Raw genomic sequence first — 23,867 nt, forward strand, 5'->3', positions numbered from 1 at the left:
AAATTGTACAGGAAAATTGTTACAATTTTTACAAAAAATTGTAAAAAATACGTATAAAAAATATGTATAAAAAAATTGAAAATAGAATACCGATTTATGGGTGGTCCATCTCCTTACTTACGAAGTTAGGGACCAGGTCATTAACACTAAGACCAGGGTCAGGAATCAAATATTTTTTTTATAAGAAAATTATTTCGAGACCAACTGGGGAGCTGAAAAAGAAACTTAGCAAATTTGAAAAACAGTTTTTTAATCTATTTCTTATCCATGGCTGTCAGAAGATCTCAAAGTGGTGCTAAGGACAGTATGTAAGGAAAATCCCCGGCATTATACAACCTAATCAAAAGCACTTTTGCAATATTTGTGTCTGACCGAACAAGCTGCGCTTATTTCCCACGTAATAATTACACATGTCAATAAATTCAACTATATATTGAAAATTCTTTCGTTTTTTTTTAATATTATAAAATCTTGTATTTCATTTAGGACGTTACTTTATATATAACTTAATTTGTTTTCTGTAATTCCTCAAGGATACTAATGATAAAATGTCGATTGGAGTTTTATGTGACAAGATTGCATTTTTTGCGGGGAGGTTTAAGAGATTTGTGAAGCAAAACCTATATTTAATGCTCTATTTGAAAAAAAATCATGTTAACTTGTTTAGTTTCCACACTAAAGCTAGACAAACACCTTTTTGCTAGGTTTATTGCGTATATTTTCGAAACCAAAAACGAGTATAAACTATTTTAACAAAGAAGCTTTTCTGATTAAGTTAAAAAGCAATGTTTAAACTTAAAGGAACACAAATTATTGCTTCGAAGTTTACGCACCGTATACCTGCAAGACTAATGCAAATAAACTCTCGCCATCTATCCTTAGATTCGTAGAGATCTGAAAAATTAGTGCTTCGCTGGAAACTGAACTTGCTTGAGTTCCTTTTTTAGAGAGGATTAAAGATATATGCTAAAGATATTTTGATTCCAGGGGTAGTGAAAGGCTATTGAGAGTCATACAAAATTGTATTTTATCTCGTGCAAGCTTCTTGGAGACTTTTCTGCTTCAAAGTCGTTGTGTCGACTTTGTTGTGTCAGTTTTTTATTTTCAATAAAACGCTAGTTTTTAAAATTTAGACGAATACAGGAAAATATCCTGCGTCAGTTTATTTGATAGATTTCTGCCAACATATGTGGCATAAAATGCAAAGCAACAGTTTTTGCTCTTTTTAAGTTTCAAATTTGCTTTTTTCCAACAAAGAAACTTGTCTTTTTTATAAATAATAAGTGACAAAAAGGGAAGTTACAATAAGTTAAATGGTGACATTTTTTTTCATTTGCTCCTTGTCAGTTACTAGATCTAGAGAGAATTCATGTAGAAAACGTTTGAGGGGAAAAAGCAATAGTTCTAAATATAAGAAAGCTAGCACATTTTTTCACTAAGCAACCACTATACACGTTGTAAAAGCACATACGTAATATAGTTTAAATAATTTAAAGAAGGGAGAGATTAAACATACCTTGCCCCGGGGCTAGACTTGTTCCCTGGAGTAATGCACTCATCCAAAAATGCTTTAAGTATGTGAGGATGAATCCTTTGAAGAGGAGTGTTGCCACATACGTTTTTAATTGCTATATCCGCCCCATTTCTCAGTAACAATAGGACTGCCTCTTCACAACCATTGGCAACAGCGTAATGTAAAGGTGTATTTCCCGAGTTGTCCTGAGCATTTATTTGAAATTCTTCATTTCTATAGGCTAATAAAGTTCTCAGACATTGTAAATATTTTTTTGGATTTTTGGAAAGCTGTTGAGCTATTTCATGCAATAGCGTTTGTCGTGTATCAGGACAAATATGATTTACATTTGCACCATTGGATAGTAGGGTTTGGATAATTTTGTCACTTCCCGTGCCACAGGCAAGTATAATAGGCTTTTTATCTAATGCACTACTAGTAGTTTCTGTACTAGCACCAGTGCTTACCAGCAGGTCAACTATTTCCGGTAAGCCAATCTCACATGCAGTTTGAAGGAACGTAGCGCCATCTGAAACTCCTTTATTAAGATCTAAATTTATATTTGAATTTGCTGCCAACTCTATGATTTGACGGCATTGATCTGAATTGTTGTTTCGAATATTTTTCATAAGGTCAGCTGCTAGCTCTGTTTCACTCAACTGTGTGTTATTATTAAATTGTTCGAGTCCTAAGTCGCATCTTAGCAGATGAGGGTAAGTATTCTGAAAAATAAGCAAAAACAAATTCAGACAATTTAAACAGAGCCATACAATGAAATTCCCGATATAAAATGAATTTTATTCCTTAAAATCCTATATTTCACTGGTTGATAGCAAAAGGATTGTATCTGTACTTTTTCAAATTTCGAGAAAAACGCAAATGAACAAAATTGATTTTCGTGGAGCTGAAGATTTGGTAGATAAAAAAAAGGAAATTTAAAGCCGCTAGTCTGGGAGACCTGTTGATAGAACTTTGGATCTTTTTCCGCTGTGTTACGACGATTTATCACCAAGCTCTAATCGAGAATAGCTAAGGCTTAACTTATGACTGGAACCCAATATCAGATTTAGAGGAGTTATAAACCTGTAGACTGACTGCCAACCTTTGATGTTTTAGATTAAGAATAACAGGCTTAAGATCCAATGGCTGCACGACCACAAGAAATTTGATTACTTCTTTGAAACAAGCGTCATTCATAGCTTTAAGTTTAGCCACCACAGTTTAGCCATGAATTTGTATTACTGAGTTGTTCAGTTGAGAGACATCGTACGACAAACAAACTATACCCCTAAAATTAACAATTAAAACTAACTTAAGATAGCATTCGTATCTCAATTTTGACTGGGAGTGTCAATTACAACCTTTTGCTATCAACCAGCGATTTGATCTGAACTTAGAAAGCATCTACGCTGGAAAGAATGAAATTATGCTACAGACCATATTTGATATTTGTCGAGGAAAGATGAGACTCGACAAAATGACTGATGAAGACTTATGTAAAGCGCACCGACTTACTTTAAGCGTTCCTACTCAGCCTAATAAAGTTTTCCCTGTACTGGTTACATTTGGTGACGAAGTTATTGCAAAAACTGTTTACCCAGCTAAGCCTACTAACAGCTGGGTAATTTAAACACAGTTCGTAAAGAAATACGGAGGCAATTATGTTTGTACTCATCAAGGGCGTGTTTTTTTCACCATGCCAGTGAAGACACCACAAGTAGACTACGATCAATTGAAGAGATTTTTTAGTCTTTACTTATTTTTACGTATTTTCATTTATTTTTTCGTCTTCAGAAACTTGTCTGTAAACTTCAGGACCTTCAAATTTTTTCGGAATTTATGTATATTCTGAATTGATAGCCGTATTTTAATTATTGATTGCCTGTTTGAATAATGTCATTCAATGTCATCATGCTTCATAGCTTCAGCTGTTTGAAAAAAAATCCTTTTCAAGGTGATAAGTTTTTTATGTCAAGAATTGCAAATGATACTGCAGATACAAATGTAAAACTATTATTATATAGTAAATATGTGGACGTGGATGAACACAAAAATATTAAATTTCAGTTAATGGAAAAAAAGTGGATGAACTAAAGAATATTGTTAATGAGCTCGATAAATCTTTCTCAAATATTGGGAGATTTATTAGAAGGCATGTTGGTCAGTTTAGTGATGTGGATGTAAGTGAAGGACTTATTGATGGAAGAGGGTCTGGAAAAGCAATGGTTATTGAGCCTTACTCTGTGCTGGAACTTAAAAACATCATTAAGAGAAAAAAGTTGAACTCTGCTGGGATATATGGCTTAAGTTTTAAAGCGTAAAAAGCTGTAGGCTGCAATTTATTACCATGAGTTTTATTGTTGATTAATCCTTCAATAGAGAAGGATTGAATTCCAGATGCTTTGAAGCAGGCAAGTGTCATGCCACTGCACAAGTGTGGAAATAAGCAAGAAATGACTGATTGAAGATCATTATTAATTCAACCATTATTTTCAAAAAAAAATTATGAAGGTTATGCATAAGTGACTAAACAACCATAACTGTCTTCTAGTATGCTAAGTTGCATTGATAAAAGAGATAAATTTTATAACAAGTCTTTAAATAATGATAATTATAAATTATGTTCAAAACCATATAAAAATTATAGAAACGCCCTTAACAAATTAATAAGAAAAAGCAAAAAAAAATTTTGCATGTTGACCAATAGTTGGTCTTGAGTAGGTACAGATTTCCTTATTCATTGCCTTTGGTCGGGAGTGCGATGCGTGGTTAGGGACCACGCTAATTGGACAATTCCACTTTTTTCCCTCGGATTTCTTCAGGTACTCATTTAGAACTGGGCAAACCCTTGCCAAGCTCACAAAGTCACACCATTGAGCCCTGTTCCCAACCAAATAACCAGTGAGACCAGGACTCTAGCTCCTCTTCTTGGGACCAATGCGCTAACCACTCGGTTAGGAGGCAACAAAAACAAAATTAACTAAAAGTTGCGAAAAAGTATTTGATTAGTTAGAGCTGACTTTTTGTAGTAGCTGAAACAACTGAAAAGTAACTTTGAATTTAATTTTTTAGTAACTTTTACTAAAGATAGTTAACGAGCTTCTTTAGTGAAGTAACTGTGCATGATCGTCCTCATTGCTATTAATATCAGCTTGAAAAATTTTCAAAGTGTTATTAAAATAGATTATTTTGAAAGAGTAATGAACGCAACTGAAATTCATGACGATTATACCATTACAATGAGAGTTTATACCCGTAGCTACTTCACAATCGTTTCCGGTGGATGTCACTTCAAGTAACTTCTGCAGTTAAAGTAAAGTCACTACGCTTTGCAACCTAGAAAACAACTTTAGAGATCTGCAACTTTACTAGAATCTATCTGGCCTCCGCTCCATGTTATTTCCTGTCTGAGTCAGTCAGTATGAATAAATACATCCACAGAAGGTATTGATTTGACTTGGTGAGGTTTTGAATTTTGACTCAAAATTTTTCGCCGGCTAGCCTTATCTTATCTGGCTAGCCTTAATTAATATTACAAGAATTACGTGTCCTTTTATAGAATAATCTAAGAACTATGAGATTGGCAAGAGTGGATGGAGCTGCGATGACTAATTTGGGCCAGCAGAATAACAAAAACGAGAATAAAGATGATCCCCATGAACTGTTTTGATAAAAATTTTACTGGAAAAAAACAAAGAGATTCCTGATACCAATCTAGTGAGCAAATGGAGAAATTAGGGGATTGTAATTGTGAGATGGTGCTATGTTTTTTGAAGCGTAAATCATAACTATGAGTGAGGGAAAACTTCTAACTTCAGGTTTTAACCGATAGTCATTGCATCGTCCTGAAGTATTGGTCCGCCAAATCTTCCAAAAATCCGCTGTCATGCGTCCCAGTGTGGCTCAACATAACGATGAAGGGTTTTAATATCAGTGGATATGTAGTGCGAATGTCCCACAAAATTTAGTTTTCCCCAGGTCTTGTACCCCCTTAATAGTGGCCCTGCCATAGGTAATAAGCAAGAAAGAATTATTTTGATTTCTCCTGAAAATAAAAGAGGGAGTAATATATACTAATAAAAATTTTAATTGAATGTGTGTTTCTTTTTTCAAAATTCAAAATCGTGTTTCTTTAGTTCAAGGAGCACCCAAGATGCATAAGCTTGGCTTTAAAATACAAACGTATCATAAGACACGAAAGGCTCTTTTAACACTTTCAAGTAGAGGCCCATTTTGCTTAATTTGTGTATGTGTTGTACATAATGCTAAATGGTTAGTAAACTTTACTTTAAAATTAAAACAAACTCTTTCAAAATCTGCTAGCTTAGAACTTATTTAAGCGCATGAGCTATGAGAATAAAGGTACTTACGTTTATCAAAGCTCGTGCTGTATCTGTAACTGTAGCACCCAAGTTTAAAAGCTTTTTTGCGATATTTTCGAGGCCTCGTTCAACTGCAAGTTCAAGAGGGGTTGCTTCGTCATCATCTTCAATATTTATATCAATTTTTGGATGATTCACCAGTTCATTAAAACACCTTGAAAAAGACTTTTCTTCTTCTTTCCATTCAGTAATCAGCTCATGCAGTGGGGTTCGACCTGACATGCCACTTTTTGCATTGACCTAGTTGTAAAAGTATTTTGGATTTACTGTCGTTTTTTAATCTTTTTGGCTTGCATTATAAAAAAAAATATTGGGTAAGGGTGCCTATTGGGGTAGGGACTTGATGTTTTTGCCTCTCTAGATTTTGAAAAATAAAATTTTTTAGTATTATCATTGAAAATTCCCGGTTTGTCTTTTCTAAGCAAAAACTGAAAAAACAGCGAAATTGGCCCCCCTCCTTATATTTTGAAAAGTAATCTTAATACCTCTTGGTAGCTAAAAGCCAACTTTGAAGTGTATTCAAATGTTTTCAGATTTCAATGGTATTTCAGATAAATTTATGGAAAAAGAAAACAAGATATATATATAATGAAAAGAGAAATCACCAATGCTACAGCACAAACACACACACACAAAAAAAAAAAAAAAAAAAAAAAAAAAAAAAAAAAAAAAGAGACAGAAGGAGAAAAGGAAGACTGTTTTCCTAAATTAGTGATTAATATAGACCAGCACTTGAATGAGGCCTTAACCCTACTCATCCATACAATCACATAGGTCAAACAGCATAGCCACACACAATCAACCATAAAGAATAATCCATGGACAGGCAGTCATGTCGTCAATAAGTATAAGTCGTCATTTACCAAACAATAGAAAAAATAATATAGACAAATAATTCAGAGGCAACACCCAACATAAGGGCTCATCAGGAGAATACACTGGCCTATATAGGGTTTCGCCACTATAAATTCTCTACCCAGCACAGTGTTGTGGCTACCACAGAATATCCATGGCATCCCCGCGTCAGGTATCACCCCCAAAATACATGCCTATGAAAAAAAAGAGCAAACGTAAAACAACCAAGTAAAACCAAAAACAAGCTTATCCTGTTAATATATCCCTCCCTTTAGCAACAATAGGTAAACTAAATATTATAAATTTTACCAAATCACAAATATTGACACAATGCAAAAAACCTGAATGAACTAAACAATTATAGAATTCATCTTTACCATGTGGCTAATTTTTTAGAAAATCCGCTCAATTAGAAACACAATTCAAAATAAATGGCGCTGTGACAACATTTCTCGAACCTCCGAAATTAGTTAAAAATTTCTTTAAGTATTTCTAGATAATTCTTTTGATATTTATTTAAAAGTTCGTTATAATGAAAACTAATTTTTTTAAAATTGCCAAGTTAATTTATTTGCAGAAAAACCTCTTGATATCAATTTTTGGCTTAAGATTTTACATCTATTTTTAAAATCAATATAATTACTACAAATCCTTGCATAACGAAGTAACTCTGAGAAAAACGCTGAATATGTGATATTTGAGTGTATATTACTTTCAGGAAATGGGAAACTAATCACTTCAAAATCAAAATCATCCGTTTTATTATACATTTTAAAACTTAATTTATTATTATCACAAATATTAATATTTAAATCTAAGAAATGATCTTCATGACCAGTGCCATGACTAGGCTCAAGAATAAGCTCTGATGGATATATATTTTTAGAAATATCAATGAAATTCTTACAATTTAAGACCAAAATATCATCTAAATATCTTTTATTATTTGACAAAGCATGTTTTAAATTAATTGGATTATTCTTATCCATCATATATTTATATTCTAGTTGACTTAAAAACAAGTCAGCTATAAATGGGCTGGCATTCCCCCCATGGGAATTTCCATAATTTGCTTGTACAAATCACCCCCAAATCTTATATAAGTATTGTATATAACAAATTCAAATAACTCAAAAATCATATCCAAGCTGTAACATCTCAAGTTAACTGTAGTATTAAAGCAGTTTGTCCATATAGCTTTTTTATTATAAATGTCTATTTTTAAGAACCTTTTACTAGATAACAGGAATTATATATAGATAGAGAATATATATATATATATATATATATATATATATATATATATATATATATATATATATATATATATATATGCAAAAATAAATCACCAATGCAACAGCACAAACATATAAATAAACATTCACCATAAAAAAAGACAGAAGGACTTAAGGAAGACTGTTTTCCTACTTTAGTAATTAATATAGATCATTACTTGAATGAGGCCTTAACTCTACTCATTCATGCGATTACATAGGTCAAACAGCATAGCCATACACAATCAACCATAAAGAACAATCCATGGACAGGCAGTCGTGTGATAAGTCGTCATTTACCAAATATTAAAAACAGTAAAAAAGACAAATAATTCAGAAGCGACAACCCAACACAAGAGCTCATCAGGAGAATACGCACTTGCGTGTAAGGTTTCGGCACTTTAAATTCCCTACCCAGGCAAGTGGCGTGCCTACCATATATTCCCTACGGCATCCCCGTGCTAGATATCACCCCCAAAATATATGCCTATGAAAAAACAAATGTAAAACAACCAAGTAACACCAATATATATATATATATATATATATATATATATATATATATATATATATATATATATATATATATATATATATATATATATATATATATATATATATATATATATATATATATATATATATATATATATATATATATATTAACTAATTAAAGTTTGCATTGCAAAAAATTAAGTTTTCTATATAATAGCTTTTAGAGGGTTTATATATATATATATATATATATATATATATATATATATATATATATATATATATATATATATATATATATATATATATATATATATATCATGATTTCTGATGAGAAGTTTTGCGTAATATGCAAGTTTGTAGCACAGTATTTACAACAATAATAACAACAAGCATTATTTTATATTCTTCTTATAATACAAATACAATTTGTTTCAAGTCCATCAATATTCTGATAACTTACTAGAGTTTCACGAAAAACAGTTCTTAACAGACGTTTGGTATTTTATTAGATTGGGCTATTCCACCAGCTATTGGAAGAAATAACAAAGGTCTTACATCAAATTATGAATGACATTTTTATGGCCAGAAAAAAGAATATAAAAGAGGAAATATTTTTCCTTACCAAGAACAAAAGAGTTTTGAAAGTCCATGGCACAATATTACTATCTAAATCCACAGATTTTAGTGAAACCTAGTTGATAATCTGTGCTGAAACTATTAGGTTGCCTCTTTGCGGTAAAACATTTTGTGGCGAATTTCAAAACAGTCCCCCACTTTGTTGATCCCTCTCCCAATGTTTATGAAATTCCAGCTATTTCTCTGTTGTAGTGTTTATTTGAAGTTAGCACTACAAATCATCGTATTTGCCAAAATTTAATCCAAACTCCCCTTTTAGAAATCATGTATAGGGCACTCAGTTAAGTCATAAGACATACCTCTGAGACGGCACAGTAGCAAACCACTAGTTTATAGGGTTATTTTTGCAGAAAAATGGTTGAAGATACTTTAGGAATGATAGTTGGTGCCAAAGGGTGCCAGACGGCAGCCACAAAATGCCACGATGGCATGAACTTTCATAGTGTATCACAACCTAACAGTGAAATGGAAAGTCCCATATAAATAAAAGAATATAATAACCATTCTAGAATGCATGTAAAAAAGACCAAATTCAATAAAAAAAAAAAGAAAAAAAAGGACGACTGTGCATAAAATGCCCGTACAAACCACTTTGTTTTTCTAGCTGTTAAAACAATTGTATACGAATCAAAGAATGTATGAACCATTTTTGAATGCATGTAAGTAAAAGGCCGAGTCCTTAAAAAAACGGGGCGACTTTTCCCCTAGACTCTTTTTTTGCAGTTTGCATTTAACTAAAGCCTTCCATTAATATCATGAAAGCTTTTTGCATAGATTTTATCCCGATGGTAATGCAGAGAAGCAAAAGTGAGGTTATCGATTTAGGCAATTACATAACAATGATGTAACATCAGATGGCAAGCGCTCAAGAACATTAAACAGGAACCACGCGATTCAAAGTTTTATTGATCCTAGCAAAAATCCAGTGAATTCCCCGATTAGGAAACAGCCTATCAAATAGCATTTATTTCCTGGAATATGATATCAGCAATAATTTATGGGTTCAGGTGTCTAGGGCACCATTCCATTGGAGAAATCTTGGGTCTTACGTTCGATTCCTACAGCGGACAAAAACCTTTGATGACGGATTATAAAGGTTCCCCGAGGAAAAAATCTTGAAGAAAAAAGAAATCTCGAAGAATATGTCTTGAAAAATTACAATATCTTGAAGAAAAAACGTATTGAAGAAAAAAAATTGAAAAAAATAAACGCTGAAGGAAAATAGGCCTTGAAGAAGAAAAAACATCTCTTAAAGTATCACGTAACGTCCACGTGTGTCATTCCCAGTTACATCCCGGGCCTCCCCACTTGACTGGCACCTGAATAGATAATTATTAAAGAAATCTTGACGAGAACGTCTTGAAGAAAAATTTCTTAAAAAATATCTTGAAACGTCTTAAAGAAAAAAGACTTAAAAAAATGTCTGCCTTGAAACTTATTGAAAAAGCCTTGAAGAAAAAATTCTTGAAGAAAAATGTCTTTAAAAACATCTGGAAAAATGTTTTGAAGAATGTCATGAAGAAAAACGTCTTGATGCGAAAAAAGAGCGAGATTGTTAGCATTTGATTTCGAAAACAAAAATGTTTCGAAATCGAAAACAATCTTTTTCTTGTTGTATATTTTTCTAGGTTACCACTCTTCTCTCTAGGGGATTAATTTTTTACAACCGGCGGTTTCCCCACTTGACTGGCGAGCCCTACCCTTAGGTTCTTAAACATTTAATTTTTACATAACAACCAAAGAAATCTTGAAGAAAAAACATACCCAATAGTATTACGTAACACCCAGGTGTACATAATAAATACCAACGTCTTGAGAGATTTGCAATTTCAAGCATACCCCCTATATGTGTCATCCGAAGCAATATAGCGTCACTAATAAAAGAGGAGAACCTATTGATTTATTTTAGGGGCTTTGAATCCTAGGTTGACTAAATGACCGATTTCTAATTAATTTTACAAAAAATCTTGCCATTTCAGCAGGAGGTGCAGGGCCCACGTCACAGAAATTTTAATTAATCGTCAAAGACGTTATTTCGACGATGTTAAAATAGAATAGTAAGCCTTATGAGGTTTCTGAAATATGTTTATAAGGTTTAATGGGTTGCCGTATCGCAATCTAGTTGCAAAAAGCCGACCTAAACTGTTTACGGAACAACAATTTAATAATAAAAAAAGATGGCTTGTTCAACGAATACGGATGCACGTTGGAGTTGCGTATTATGTAATTTGTCCAGGAAAAATACTTTCTTTACGTATCTTAAAAATGCATTATTTTAATAAATAAATTTGTGCATTCTACGATTAATGCCATTCCGCAAGATCTAGCTTCAGCTAGGATCTCGCAAAATTATCAAGGCATTGAAAAAAACAAACTATTTGACTTCTGATACTTTGAAGAAGCTTCATAGTATAGGTTTTAAGAAAAAGAAATCAAAACAAACTTAAAACAGGGATACGAAAAGTGAGATACTAAAGAAAAAAAAACTTCTTGCACTTAACCTTTCTCACGATTTTGAATTTTCTTTAAGGACAAATTTTGGCTACATTTCTATATGGATTAAGTATCGTGAGAAAAGTCAAAGGTTAGCTTTGTTCTCAAAATCGGGCATGGGTAAAAACACTGTAGTTATGTTAGATTGAATAGAGACACATAAGTTAAATCTAAGAAGTGATTACAACCTATATCCCAGGATAATGCGTCGGGCCTTCCAGTTTCGGAGAATACATTTGGCGGCTGACATTATAATCAAAATTATTTCTTTTGCAATTGAGGGCGTTTGATGTGGTAACAATTAATGGCCGAATTTGTGCTGCTTTCTCCTTTTTATGTGCATCATACTCAAGGCTGTATCTAGGATTTTCCGTCGGAGGGGGGGTCAAACCTTGCAACCCCTCTTCAGGGCATGGCCTTAGTCACACTTTGTGGATAAGAAATTATCATCGCATTTATAACTACATTAATTATTCTAATTTTGCACAGAAGCTACAAGATTTCGTGCGTCTGCTAAAAAAAGACAATGCACTTATAAAGCAGTTAATCATAGAAACTAAATATTTGAGATGTGAATGAATTTCTATCGGTCAATAATGTATTGCATCATGGTTGGAAGTCTGAAAATGTAATAAAGAGGAAGACAATTTTTGTTATGGGCAAAAGAAGGCAAGCATACTTAGTTCTAAGACAGTCAAACCCCTCATCATGACCTAAGTTGGAAATTATCTTACGTGTTGACAAAAGCCATCCAAACAAGAGCTAAGAGCCCATATGGCACTTGTGACGAGGTCGGAAGAACCAAGAGCTCATATAGAATTAGCTCTAGCAAAATTCTAAGAATCAATAGATTGATCTGAAAGGAAAAATCAGAGGCTTAATACCGGTCGGAATTTAAAATAAGAGCTCTGAGATACGAGATTCTTCTAAATATCAAAATCCATTAAGATCCGATCACCCACTCACAAGTTAAAAATATCTCATTTTTTCTAATTTTTCCTCTCCCTATAGCCCCCCAGACGGTGGAATCGGGGAAAACGATTTTGTCAAGTCAATTTGTGCAGGTCCCTGACACGCCTACCAATTTTCATCGTCCTAGCATGTCCAGAAGCACCGAACTCGCCAAAGCACTTGTGTATTGTATGCCACTTGCTCAAGTTTGTGATGCGTAAACTTGAGAACCAACCAGTTTCTTCGTTACTTTAGAAACGAATTTGGGCTATATATTTGCATATTAGGGGGGGGGAGGGTAAAGTTTAGCGGGTCTGAATGCAAAATGTTTTAGGTACAATTATTCTGCATATTAGGAAGTAAGAATTATTTTTTGACTTTTAACTGCCCAAATACTTTACTGTGATAAAGTATTTGTTGCCCTCCGTTCACTTTTGAGTCTTAAAGTCACTAAAACTTCCAACTTTTAATCAAATAAGCCCCACCATTATATGCCCAGGGCACAATTTACAGCCCTTGCCCCTGGGCTCCAGGGAGTCGTGTCCATACTGAAGACATTGTTATATTTTCTTTGGACTATTGTGAACAAAATGGCTGTCTCACAATTTTGATTGTGAAAGTACTCCCCCAAAGAAAGCGGATCCAGTCCGGTTACGTCAATCACGTATCTACGACATTTTCTTAGTCTACCCACCAAGTTTCATCCCGATATCTCCACTCTAAACTTTTCCTAGATTTCCGGTTTCCCCCTCCAACTTCCCCCAATGTCACCAGATCTGGTAGGGTTTTAAAATTAAGGCTTTGAGACATGAATCCCTTCTAAATATCAAATTTCATTAAGATCTGCTCACCCGTTCTTAAGTTAAAAATACCTCAATTTTTCCGAATTAACGCCCCCCAGCTCCCCCAAAGAGAGCGGATCCGTTCCGGTTATATCAATCATGTATATAGGATGAATATTCCCACAAGTTTCATCCCGATCTCACCACTCTAAGCGTTTTCCAAGATTTCCCCCTTCAACTCCCCCAATATCACCAGATACGGTCGAGATTTTAAAAAAGAGCTCTGAGACACGAGGTCCTTCTAAATATCAAATTTCATTAAGGTTTGATCACCCATTCGTAAGTTAAAAATACCTCTTTTTTCAATTTTCCTCTCCCTCCAGCCCCCAAGATGGTCGAATCGGGGAAACGACTGTTATCAAATCAATTTGTGCAGGTCCATGACACGCCTACCAATTTTCATCGTCCTAGCACGTCCAGAAGCACCGAACTCGCCAAAGCACTGGAAATCCATCCAAGTCCCCCAAAGGTAACGGACCCGTTACAATTGTGTCAATCACGTATTTAGAGCTTGTGTTTATTCTTCCCATCAAGTTTCATCCCGATCTCTCCACTCTAAGTGTTTTCCAAGATTTCTGTTTCCCCGCTCCAACCCCCAATCTCCCCGGATCCAATTCAAATTGAAAATGGAGCATCTAAGAAATAAAATCTTTCTATATATCAAGTTTCATTAAGATCCGATCACCGATTTGTAAGATAAGGATGCCTCAATTTTCACGTTTTCCAAGATTTACGGTTTCCCCTTCCAACTCCTCCCAGTGTCACCGGATCTGGTCGGGGTTTAAAATAAGAGCTCTGAAGCACAAGATCCTTCTAATATCAAATTCCATTAAAATCTGATCACCCGTTCGTAAGTTACAAATACCTCATTTCTTCTATTTTTTCCGAATTCCCCCCTCCCCCAACTCCTCCAAAGAGAGCGGATCGTGTCAAGTTATGTCAGTCACGTATCTTGGACTTGTGCTTATTCTTCCCATGAAGTTTCATCCTGATCTCTCCACTCTAAGCGTTTTCCAAGATTTCCAGTCCCTCCAACCCCCCACCCAATGATGCTGCATCCTATCGGGATTAATAAGAGGTCTGAATTACGAAGTCCTTCTAGAAATGAAATTTAATTAAGATTCGATCACTCCTTCGTAAGTTAAAAATACCTCACTTTTTCTAGATTTTTAGAACTAACCCTCCCCCCAACTCCCACAAAGAGAGCGGACGTTCCAATTATGTCAATCACGTATCTAGGACTTGTGCTTATTTTTTCCCACCAAGTTTCGTCCCGATCCCTCCACTCTAAACGTTTTCCCAGATTTTAGGTTTCTCCCTCCAGCTCCCCCAATGTCACCGGATCCAGTCGGGATTATAAACAAAAGCTCTGAGGCACGATGTCCCTCTAAATATTAAATTTCATTAAGATCCGTTCACCCGTTCGTAAGTTAAAAATACCTCTTTTTTCTAATTTTTCCGAATTAACATCCCCCCTCCAGATGCTCGAATCGGAGAAACGACTATTTCTAATTTAATCTGGTCTGGTCCCTGATACGCCTGCCAAATTTCATCGTCCTAGCTTATCTGGAAGTGCCTAAACTAGCAAAACCGGAACCGAAAGACAGACAGGCCAACAGACAGACCGACAGAATTGGCGATCGCTATATGTCAGTTGGTAAATACCAAGTGCCATAAAAACCCGTTCGATGCTGAATTATCAATGAAAGACCACGAAATATTGCACATTTTGTGGTATTTGCTCTACTTTCAAGAATAAGTGAAAAAACATGTAGGAGGATTTTAGTTATAGTTATGGTGATGTAATTTATGTCGGTGTTCCATTCCTAATAGTTTGGGAGTAAATAGTTTGGGGGTAAGCTGTATAGGGACCAGTAGAGTCATCACGGAGTCTATAGAACAATAGTTAAAATCATCAAATCGACGCATGGGCTGTATCCCCTTCTCCTCCCACTGCGCAAATGTCGGTGATCAAAATTGATCTGAACGACTTTTCAAGATACGCAGTACAATTTGGACATAAAAATACAGTTTTTATGCTTCAATTCAGCTCTTTAATGTTGTCCAATCTATTTTTTTTAACTGAAAGTAAGAAGCAACATTAAAAATTAAAAACGAACAGTAATTATTAAACATATGTTGGGGGTTACTCCTCCTCAATACCTTGCTCTTTAAACTAAAGCTTGACTATTCGTCTTTTGAAACACAAGGGCTGTTTAATTAGAATAATAACCTTTTTCAAAAGTATCAAACAAAAAAGCTTTTGCGTAAAGAGCAAGGTGTTGAGGATGGGGTAAACCCCCTTATATACTTAATAGTTTCTGTTATTTTTAAGCTTTAATGTTACTCCTTACTTTCAGTTGAATAAACTTGTTGTTGTTTTTTTTTTTAATTTCAGATCGGCTTTTTAGCAATGTCAGGAAATTCTGCTCCCCCTCCATTGAAAATTCCCTTCCCCCACACGGAAAATTCCCTTCCCCAGTTCCACCATGGAAAAATCCTCCCACATGCCCCCTCCCCCTGCCAGAATGATCCTCCTTTCAAAAAACTATGCATACTTCCCAGTTACCAACGCTATACGTAAACGGTGAGCAATGTTCACAGCTTTCAGCCCTTCTCCTGGGGGTTGGGGGGATCAAGTCATTCTCAAAGACATAGCTATTAGATCTTTCGCCTATGTTTAAATAAAAGGCTATCTCAAAATTCTGGTTGGACGAGTTTGGGAAGAAAAGCTACGTGGAAGGGAGAATAGCTGCCCTCCAATATTTTGGCCACTTAAAAGGAGCACTAGAATTTTTCATTTTCGTTTAAATGAATCCTTCCTATCTTCTAATATCACTGGTTCAATAAAAAAAAAAAATACATCAAATATAAACACCAAATAAACACCCATCCGTGATCTTTCTTTTGGGCAGAAAATTCAGAATTCGACACTTTGTATTTAAAAGCTTGAAGCCTCTACAACAGGGTAATCTGACATGCTGAATCTCATGGTGTATTTAAATTAAGATTACTTGATGTTCGGGTTTTCTCCTTTTTAAAAAAATCGGACAAATTTTCTCAGACTAGTAACTTTTGATGAGTAGCATAAACTTGATGAATTTTATATATTTTGAATAAGCATCAAAATTCAATTCTGTTGATGTATCTATTGTTATTGGAATCTGTTTCTTAGAGTTTCGATTACTATAGTACCGCATCGCTCCTCACTTATAGTGCGTAACCATGAACTTTTTGAATTGAACAAGGTTACCACGAAATGAACAAGGCTACTAGAACTAAAAATTGTCACTCGAACGAGCCGAATTTTCTGTGCTCGATACTATCACTCCCCCCCCCCTCCAGAACAAAAAAGAATAAGGAAGCGCATATTGAAAATCAAAACTGGGTTTTCGGGATTGGGGCCACAGACCTCAGAACCCCCCCCCTCGTCTGGGTTCCAGTACAAATACAATTTAACAGAATCACTTTCATTTCGATCGCGTCCCTTGTTCAGGATCTTTTCCGCTATTTCTGAATTTATTCAGATTTTTTGTATAATAAATAACTTTTCGTTATTTCATTATTTATAAAATCGAAAACAATTTTTGAAAATTTCTGATTTCTCCAGCTTTTCCTGCCTTCTATCAGTGAACATCCACAAGAAAAGCTCTAACATACAAAATTGTGTGGTATATATCCAGGGGCCTTTAAAGGGCCCATAAGTTAAGATGGTATTTACATGATCATGAAACTGCTAACTTTATCATGTTATCAAAAACCAAAACTAGCAGGATTGGCACAATATGTTTAGGGATATAGGGTTGATTTTATTCCTGTTAAAAGTCTTCATGTACCATCTAGTAGTGTCTAGGGTTAACCTGAACTAAAAATTAGGAAGGGTAGCTACTTTTCGGGAAGCAATGTCGTTGACAGACTCCAGGATGAGAATTTGAAAGAGATTTCCAGGAACCTTTGAATACAAAAATGGAGCGTCTAAAATTCTACAATGTAGAAGATGGATGGAATAATCTTGGTTAAAAAGTTTGTGAAATCGCTGATGGGGTCTCAGGGAGGAAAGCTAGAAATTTATATATGAATATTAGTGACAATGGTTAATGTTCAAAAAGTTCGCGGCAACGAACTGTAGTGAGGAGCTAACCGGCGCAATAGTAACCGAAACTCTAAAAATAGATACTCAATAGATAGAAATTTTGATACCAATAGTTAAATCAAAAGAATTGCATTTTTATGCTGATTATATATATATATATATATATATATATATATATATATATATATATATATATATATATATATATATATATATATATATATATATATATATATAGTTTCATCAAGTTTAGTCTTACTCACTAAAAGTTACGTGCCTGAGAAAGTTTCCCTTATTTTAGAAAATAGAGGAAACACCCCTTAAAAGTCATATAATTTTAATGGAAATCACACCATCGGATTTAGCGTATTAGAGAACCCTACTGTAGAAGCTTCAAGCTCCCATCTACAAAAATGTGGAATTTCGTATTTTTTGCCACAAGACAGATCACGGATGCGTGTTTATTTGTTTGTTTTTTTTCATTTTCTTGTTTGTTTCCTTTTCTCAGGGGTGATCGCATCTACCCAGTTGTCCTAGAATTTCGCGAGAGGGCTCATTCTAACGAGAATCAAAAGTTATAGCGCCCTTTTTTAGTGATCAAAAAATTGGAGGGCCCCTAGGCCCCCTCCCGCACTTATTTTTTCAAAAAGTCACCGGATCAAAATTTTGAGATAGCCATTTTCTTAAGCCATTTTGTTACTTGGGAGGATCTTTCTATGGAGGGATTTTCCATGAGGGAAGATAATTTCCATCAAGGAGACGCAGGATTTTCTAGTATTATTTATAAAAAAAAACAATAAGAAAATAAATAAATAAAAGTTTTTCCAGCTGGAAGTAAAGGAGCAGCCTTAAAACATAAAATGAACAGAAATTATTACCTATATAAGGGGGTCCGTCACCTCCACAATACCTTGCTCTTTACGCTAAAGTATTTTTAGTATTTTCAACTATTTATTCTACAGCCTTTGCGACTCAGGGGTCATTTTTAAAGAATTGGGACAAAATTCAAGTTTTAGTATAAACAGCAAGATATTGACGAGAGGGCGAACCCCCTCATATAGGTAATAAAAATATGCAAATATAGAAGTTCGTTAAGTAAGTTAATTCGTAAATTACGTATATTTATTACTATTAGAAACGTTCGTAGAAAAATGAAAAGTTTTAGTTGTAACCAAAAATTGGAGGACAACTAGGCCTCCTCCCCCATCCCTTTTTTATCAAAACCGCCGATCAAAACTATGAGAAAGCCATTTAGCCAAAAAAATTCAAATTTTGTTTTAATATTCATGTGCGATAAGCCAAAATCCAAACATGAAATAATTTAAAAACGTTCAGATATTAAATTAAAAAAAAAAATTAGCTGCAAGTAAGGAGCGACATTTAATCTTAAAACGAACAGAAATTATTCCGTATATAAAAGGGGATGTCCCCTCCTCAACGCCCCGCTCTTTACGCTAAAGTTTTTATTGTGTTAAAAGTAGAGATGTGAGAAAGCGTCAAACTTTAGCGTGAAGAGCGAGGTGATGAAGAGAAGACAACTTCTTTCATATACGGAATAATTTCTGTTCGTTTTAACTTTTAACTTCGCTCCTTACTTGCAGCTAAAAAAAAATTTGTTTTTTTATTTAATTAATAGAAGGAATGTGGTGTTTTCATAAGAATTATGTAAGAAAAATATTTATATGAAAATAAAATGAATTAAAGGATATGAAATGTGAATTAAGGAGATCTAAAAAAGAGGTCTGAAATGGATAAAATTGCTGTAAGATCTATACGATGTAATCAGACGCCATAAGAGTAAAATATTCTACTGGTATGTTAAAATTGTAAAGGAATAGTCTATTTGGACCTGTCCCAGTTAAAGATGGGCACGTTCTACAATTATTGATAAGGAAAGGATTAAAGAGATGGGCAGAACATTTGGGAACAAGCTAAACCGTGACAAAGTTAGTAGAAAAAATATGGAAATGACTGAAAATTTTTTGTGACACTTTGGAAGTGAAAGAAGATTTATTTTTTAGGAAGAATTTGTGACAGTTGACTACTAAAAGGATTAAAAGATTGTAAAACCTCAGGTGCTGATAGTGCGGTGAATAAGTCTTTTAAACATTACGGTTGTGAAGTTAGAGATAAAACACTGAAGATTGTGAATTTGGTTTTTGAAGAAGTAGGAAAACCTAGCCATTTCAAGAAAGCTTTAATTAAATCACTGTAAAAAGGTGATAAGGGTGACCTAGCAATTCTAGGAAAACATTAATTAAACCCCTCGGCAAAAAGGTGATAAGAATATTGAGATAATTATAGACGCATTAGCTTGGTTCTCTACGAAGCAAATTACCAATTCTTATATTTAGAAATGTTGTAGACCAAATTTTAAGAGAAGAACAGAGGGGTCTTAGGAAGGGACTCTGTGCCTTCCTAAATGCGTCAACCGAATTTTTACTCTTAGATTAATATAAGTGAGAAGTACCGGATTTATCAAACCTCTTTAGTCCTCAGTTTTATAGATTATGGGAAAGCATTTGATTCAGCCAACGAAAAAGCTTTAACTGGTACACCAGCACTATGTACTATACACGAGAATGACATTGCTGCGGTTGAGGAAAGGGCACTTTATTCACTTACGGAGAGGTAGCTTCTTCTTACGTAGTTTTTGTACAGAAATATTTCGCATTAGATGACGTCTTTGTGACGGCTGTGCAAGCGGATCGACCATCAAAGATCGCGTCCACTGGAAAATAACGAAAGGAAAACAGTGCCCTACCATCAGTTTCACTTTTGCCATGAATCTTGCTCGAAAGAAAGAAGATTTTCTCTCCTACTCAGGCAATAAGTAAATCTGACAGCTGGGAAACTTGAGGAAGCCGGATTTTAAGTGCAGGAAGCCAAAAGGGATGCAGTTGTTTTAATGGCAAAACTACACTTTCTGCAGCTTCAAACCCTCATTTCTTCATAGGAAGTGAGGTTTGTAGTTATTTTCATATTAAACTAGGAGTTACATAGGATTACGTTCTATTTGTATTTACATTAATCATTTTGATGGACTCTGTCCTGAGGAGCACAGTAAAGGCAATGGGGCAACTGATTCCAATATGGAATCAGCTGGGGAAGTAATATTTTCTTAGACTTAAATTGTGCTGATGATTCAGCATCTAAGATATAATATTGGCAATTTGAATGAACTTTTGGATATTTCAAGAGTTCAGGGAGCAAAAACAGGTTTGAAAATTAATGGTGAGAAGACTAAATTGCTAAAACTAGGGATAAGTGAAGATGAAACTGGGTAACGAGAGCATCAATCAGATCGGCAGCTTCACATACCTAGGTAGTATTATTAGTCAAGACGGTGGGCGCAATGAGGATGTTTAAAGTAGAATAGCCAAGGGCAAGGGCGGTTTTTCACAGTTGAAAAAGTTTGGAAGAATAGGAAGATAAGTTTGTAAACCAAGATTAGAATATTGGAAGCTACAGTGATGACAGTGATCAATTGTAGTTCCAAGGTGTGGGCGCTCCGAAAGACGGAGGATTTACTTGGTTTTGCAGAGAAATTGCCAACGGAGCGTTTTGGGTACCTGACCTGACTGATCCAACCGGATTTTAAATAAAAAGCTGTACAAAAAATGGTGTTCAATCCCCTTTCTAGGGGACATAACAAGAGAAAGTTTAAGATAGCTAGGACGTGTCCTTTGGATAATATATTTCCAAAGGTCATCCTTGTCGTTATCGTCCTTGTGCCAATGTAGAAAAGTAGGTCCTCCCTGCATGATCTAGAGGATGTCGTACGGAAAGATTTAAGGTGAACTTGAGCTGTTTTAGAAGGGTGTAAACTCGGAGGCTTTGAATATATTGGCATAGAGGGGGGTGTGCATAGAAGTATTTCCTTCAGGAGGGCTTGGTACTGTATTGAATTGTAAGTAATACAAGTAGTATACAAAGTTATTTAGAAAATGGCTGAGAAGGATAAGAATAACGTATTCAATCCATTGACTCATACATACAGAAACATAGCGTGCATATCTGTATCCATAAGTTGGCTTAGTCTGCCCCACAACTCAAACCACGTTTAATCATGGTGGACACTGTTGCTGAGGAATTCTGAAAGGCTTGCTGGACAAAATACCCCCTAAGTTTTAAAACCTTGGTCAGGTGAAACCCCTCACGATTGCCGTATACAGTGCTTCCAGTCCTCCCGATTTATCAGGAGATCTCCCGACTTTTTGGAAAATCTCCCGACTGATTTTCTCTTGATAACCTCCCGATTTCTTTTGAATTGAGCTCTGATCAAGTTTGATTTCTGATCTTTCGCGATTGTCTGGTAAAATGCAAAATATGTCTTTGTTGCCCGTAAAAGGGAGATTTCAAAGCCACCGGCCGTGTTTGATACACGAAAGTTTACTGCGGACCTTAATTAATGACCTAGTCGGCAGCTTGTCCCGTGAGAGACCATTGTTAGGTTTAAGGGGTTGATTTGATTTGATTCTCAATTCATAACTTCATCTGATCTGATCAGTCAGCTCATATAGTTCATTTCCACTGGATAATTTGTGCACCATAAGGACGTGGCTTACCTTACGTGACAGGATTTTTTTTTAAGGGTAAGTACCAAGTTTACTGGAACTGGACAATTATACATCCATGTACATGGGCAACCCAAGAAGTAGGGAACTGACCTGTCCTAGGGGGAGGCGGCTTTTCTGCTTATATGATCTGTTTTTTTTTCTTTTTTTTTTACCAAAATAACATGTTTTAACTTGAAATCAATTCTTAACCTGTTGCCAGTTCAAGGATTCTGTAGTGCAAATTCGAAATACTAATTCTTACGGGTTTATGGATATCCGGTATTCGCCAGACTAATAGCCTAGCCTATATCAAAATAACGATTTCGAGTGTCGGCGAAATTTGCTTCAAAATATAGGAGGATGGATTTTAAGATATAGGCCAAAGCCAGCCATACCAAATCTGTTTTCAAAGGGGCGAATCTGTTTTCAAAATGCCGATAAGTCTAAGTTATATATCACTGTGCTCTAAGTGTATTATTTTGCTCTTCAAAATGTGTTGTTTTATTCTGTTTTGGGGAGACCGGAAATCTCGGAAAACGGTTAGAATGGAGGGATAGGCGTATCAGGTATCCGATCAAACTGACATGTAAATCCAAATTTACTCGGTCCGATGGTCGTGGGGGAGTGGTGGAAGGGGGAATTCGAAATATTGAGTCATGCATAAATTTGGAACTGGTGATCAGATCCGAGTGAAATTTAGTAATTGAACAGAGAACATGTCTCTGGTGATCTTTTTCATGTCCGGACCGGATCCGACAGCTATTTAGGGGGGGGGGATATGTGACCAGCTTAGACTGGAGAGATTGGAATGTAACATTGTGGGAATAAAGAACAGATGCTCTGGATAATCATTAACAGAACTGGATTGGCTCTGGGCACTCTGTGAGGAGTTTGGTGTAGACCCAGAAGCCACGCCGTTTAAACGGCGGCACGCAGCAGCCGTTTTTTCGTCGGAAATACTTTTCATTGTTGCCACTGTGTCCTTTGACAACCAGTAATATAAAGTCATATTCCGTTGAAGTTTCTTTTTAGCATGTCCACACACACTGTCCCGACCATGATAATTTTTTATAAGTTAATCACGCTTGTCTGGTCTTGGCTTGCTCAAGTACCATAGTATTCCATCGCAACATCTATCTTAGTAAAACCCGACTTTTGATAGTTCTGGCACTTCCAGCTAGGTGCTAGACAACGATACTTTACACACGAAAAAAGGATCGGGAACAATGCTGTCATTTTCATTCCAGGATCCCATTATCGGTTGGGGGAGGGGGTTATCTTGTGTTTTAGCTGTAATTTCAGGTGGTAATCGAGATTAAGAATGACAGTTTTGTTTATAAGCATTCGATCCGTAATAGTCGCCCCCTAACTTATTGCCCTATTTTGCTATTTTTTGAAGACTCCTTGACCAGTCAAGGGTAGCCACCAGAAGAGAGGGAGTCACTTTCTAGGGACCAGGGGCATCTCAAGGGGAGTTGTGGGGATGCAGCCCCCTCCCCTCACCTTTTAGAGATTCGGTAAAATTTTGGGCCGGAGGTCCAAAATTCACTAAAATTGTTCGGGATTTTTCCAACAGCAGAACTTTTCGGCATATTTACGGGGATTCGGTAGTTATACAAAATCCCAAATAGGTTATCGGTACAAATCTATTCGGTATAATGATCGGGATTCGGTATAATTGCCAGTATTCGGTAGATATAACCGGATTTGGCAAGAACATTTAGTGAAATTATTGATTATTTAGTGAACTATTCGGTATATTTATGGAAAT

The 23,867-nt window shown here is 35.3% G+C and overlaps 1 protein-coding gene across 3 annotated transcripts in view; it reads right to left on the reverse strand.

Annotated features, from left to right (window-relative positions):
* LOC136042116 (transient receptor potential cation channel protein painless-like) overlaps positions 1-23,867 on the reverse strand; it is a 62,246-nt gene that overhangs the window by 9,948 nt on the left and 28,431 nt on the right. For all 3 annotated transcript variants that reach the window (XM_065727018.1, XM_065727035.1, XM_065727027.1), the window contains exons 4-5: positions 5,884-6,135; positions 1,517-2,235 (exon numbers count right to left, since the gene is read on the reverse strand). In XM_065727018.1, coding sequence (XP_065583090.1) covers positions 1,517-2,235; positions 5,884-6,135 — 971 coding nt within the window. The remainder of the gene's footprint in view (positions 1-1,516; positions 2,236-5,883; positions 6,136-23,867) is intronic.

The sequence above is a fragment of the Artemia franciscana genome, chromosome 2, assembly GCF_032884065.1.
Source record: "Artemia franciscana chromosome 2, ASM3288406v1, whole genome shotgun sequence".
In the NCBI taxonomy this organism is placed as follows: domain Eukaryota; kingdom Metazoa; phylum Arthropoda; class Branchiopoda; order Anostraca; family Artemiidae; genus Artemia; species Artemia franciscana.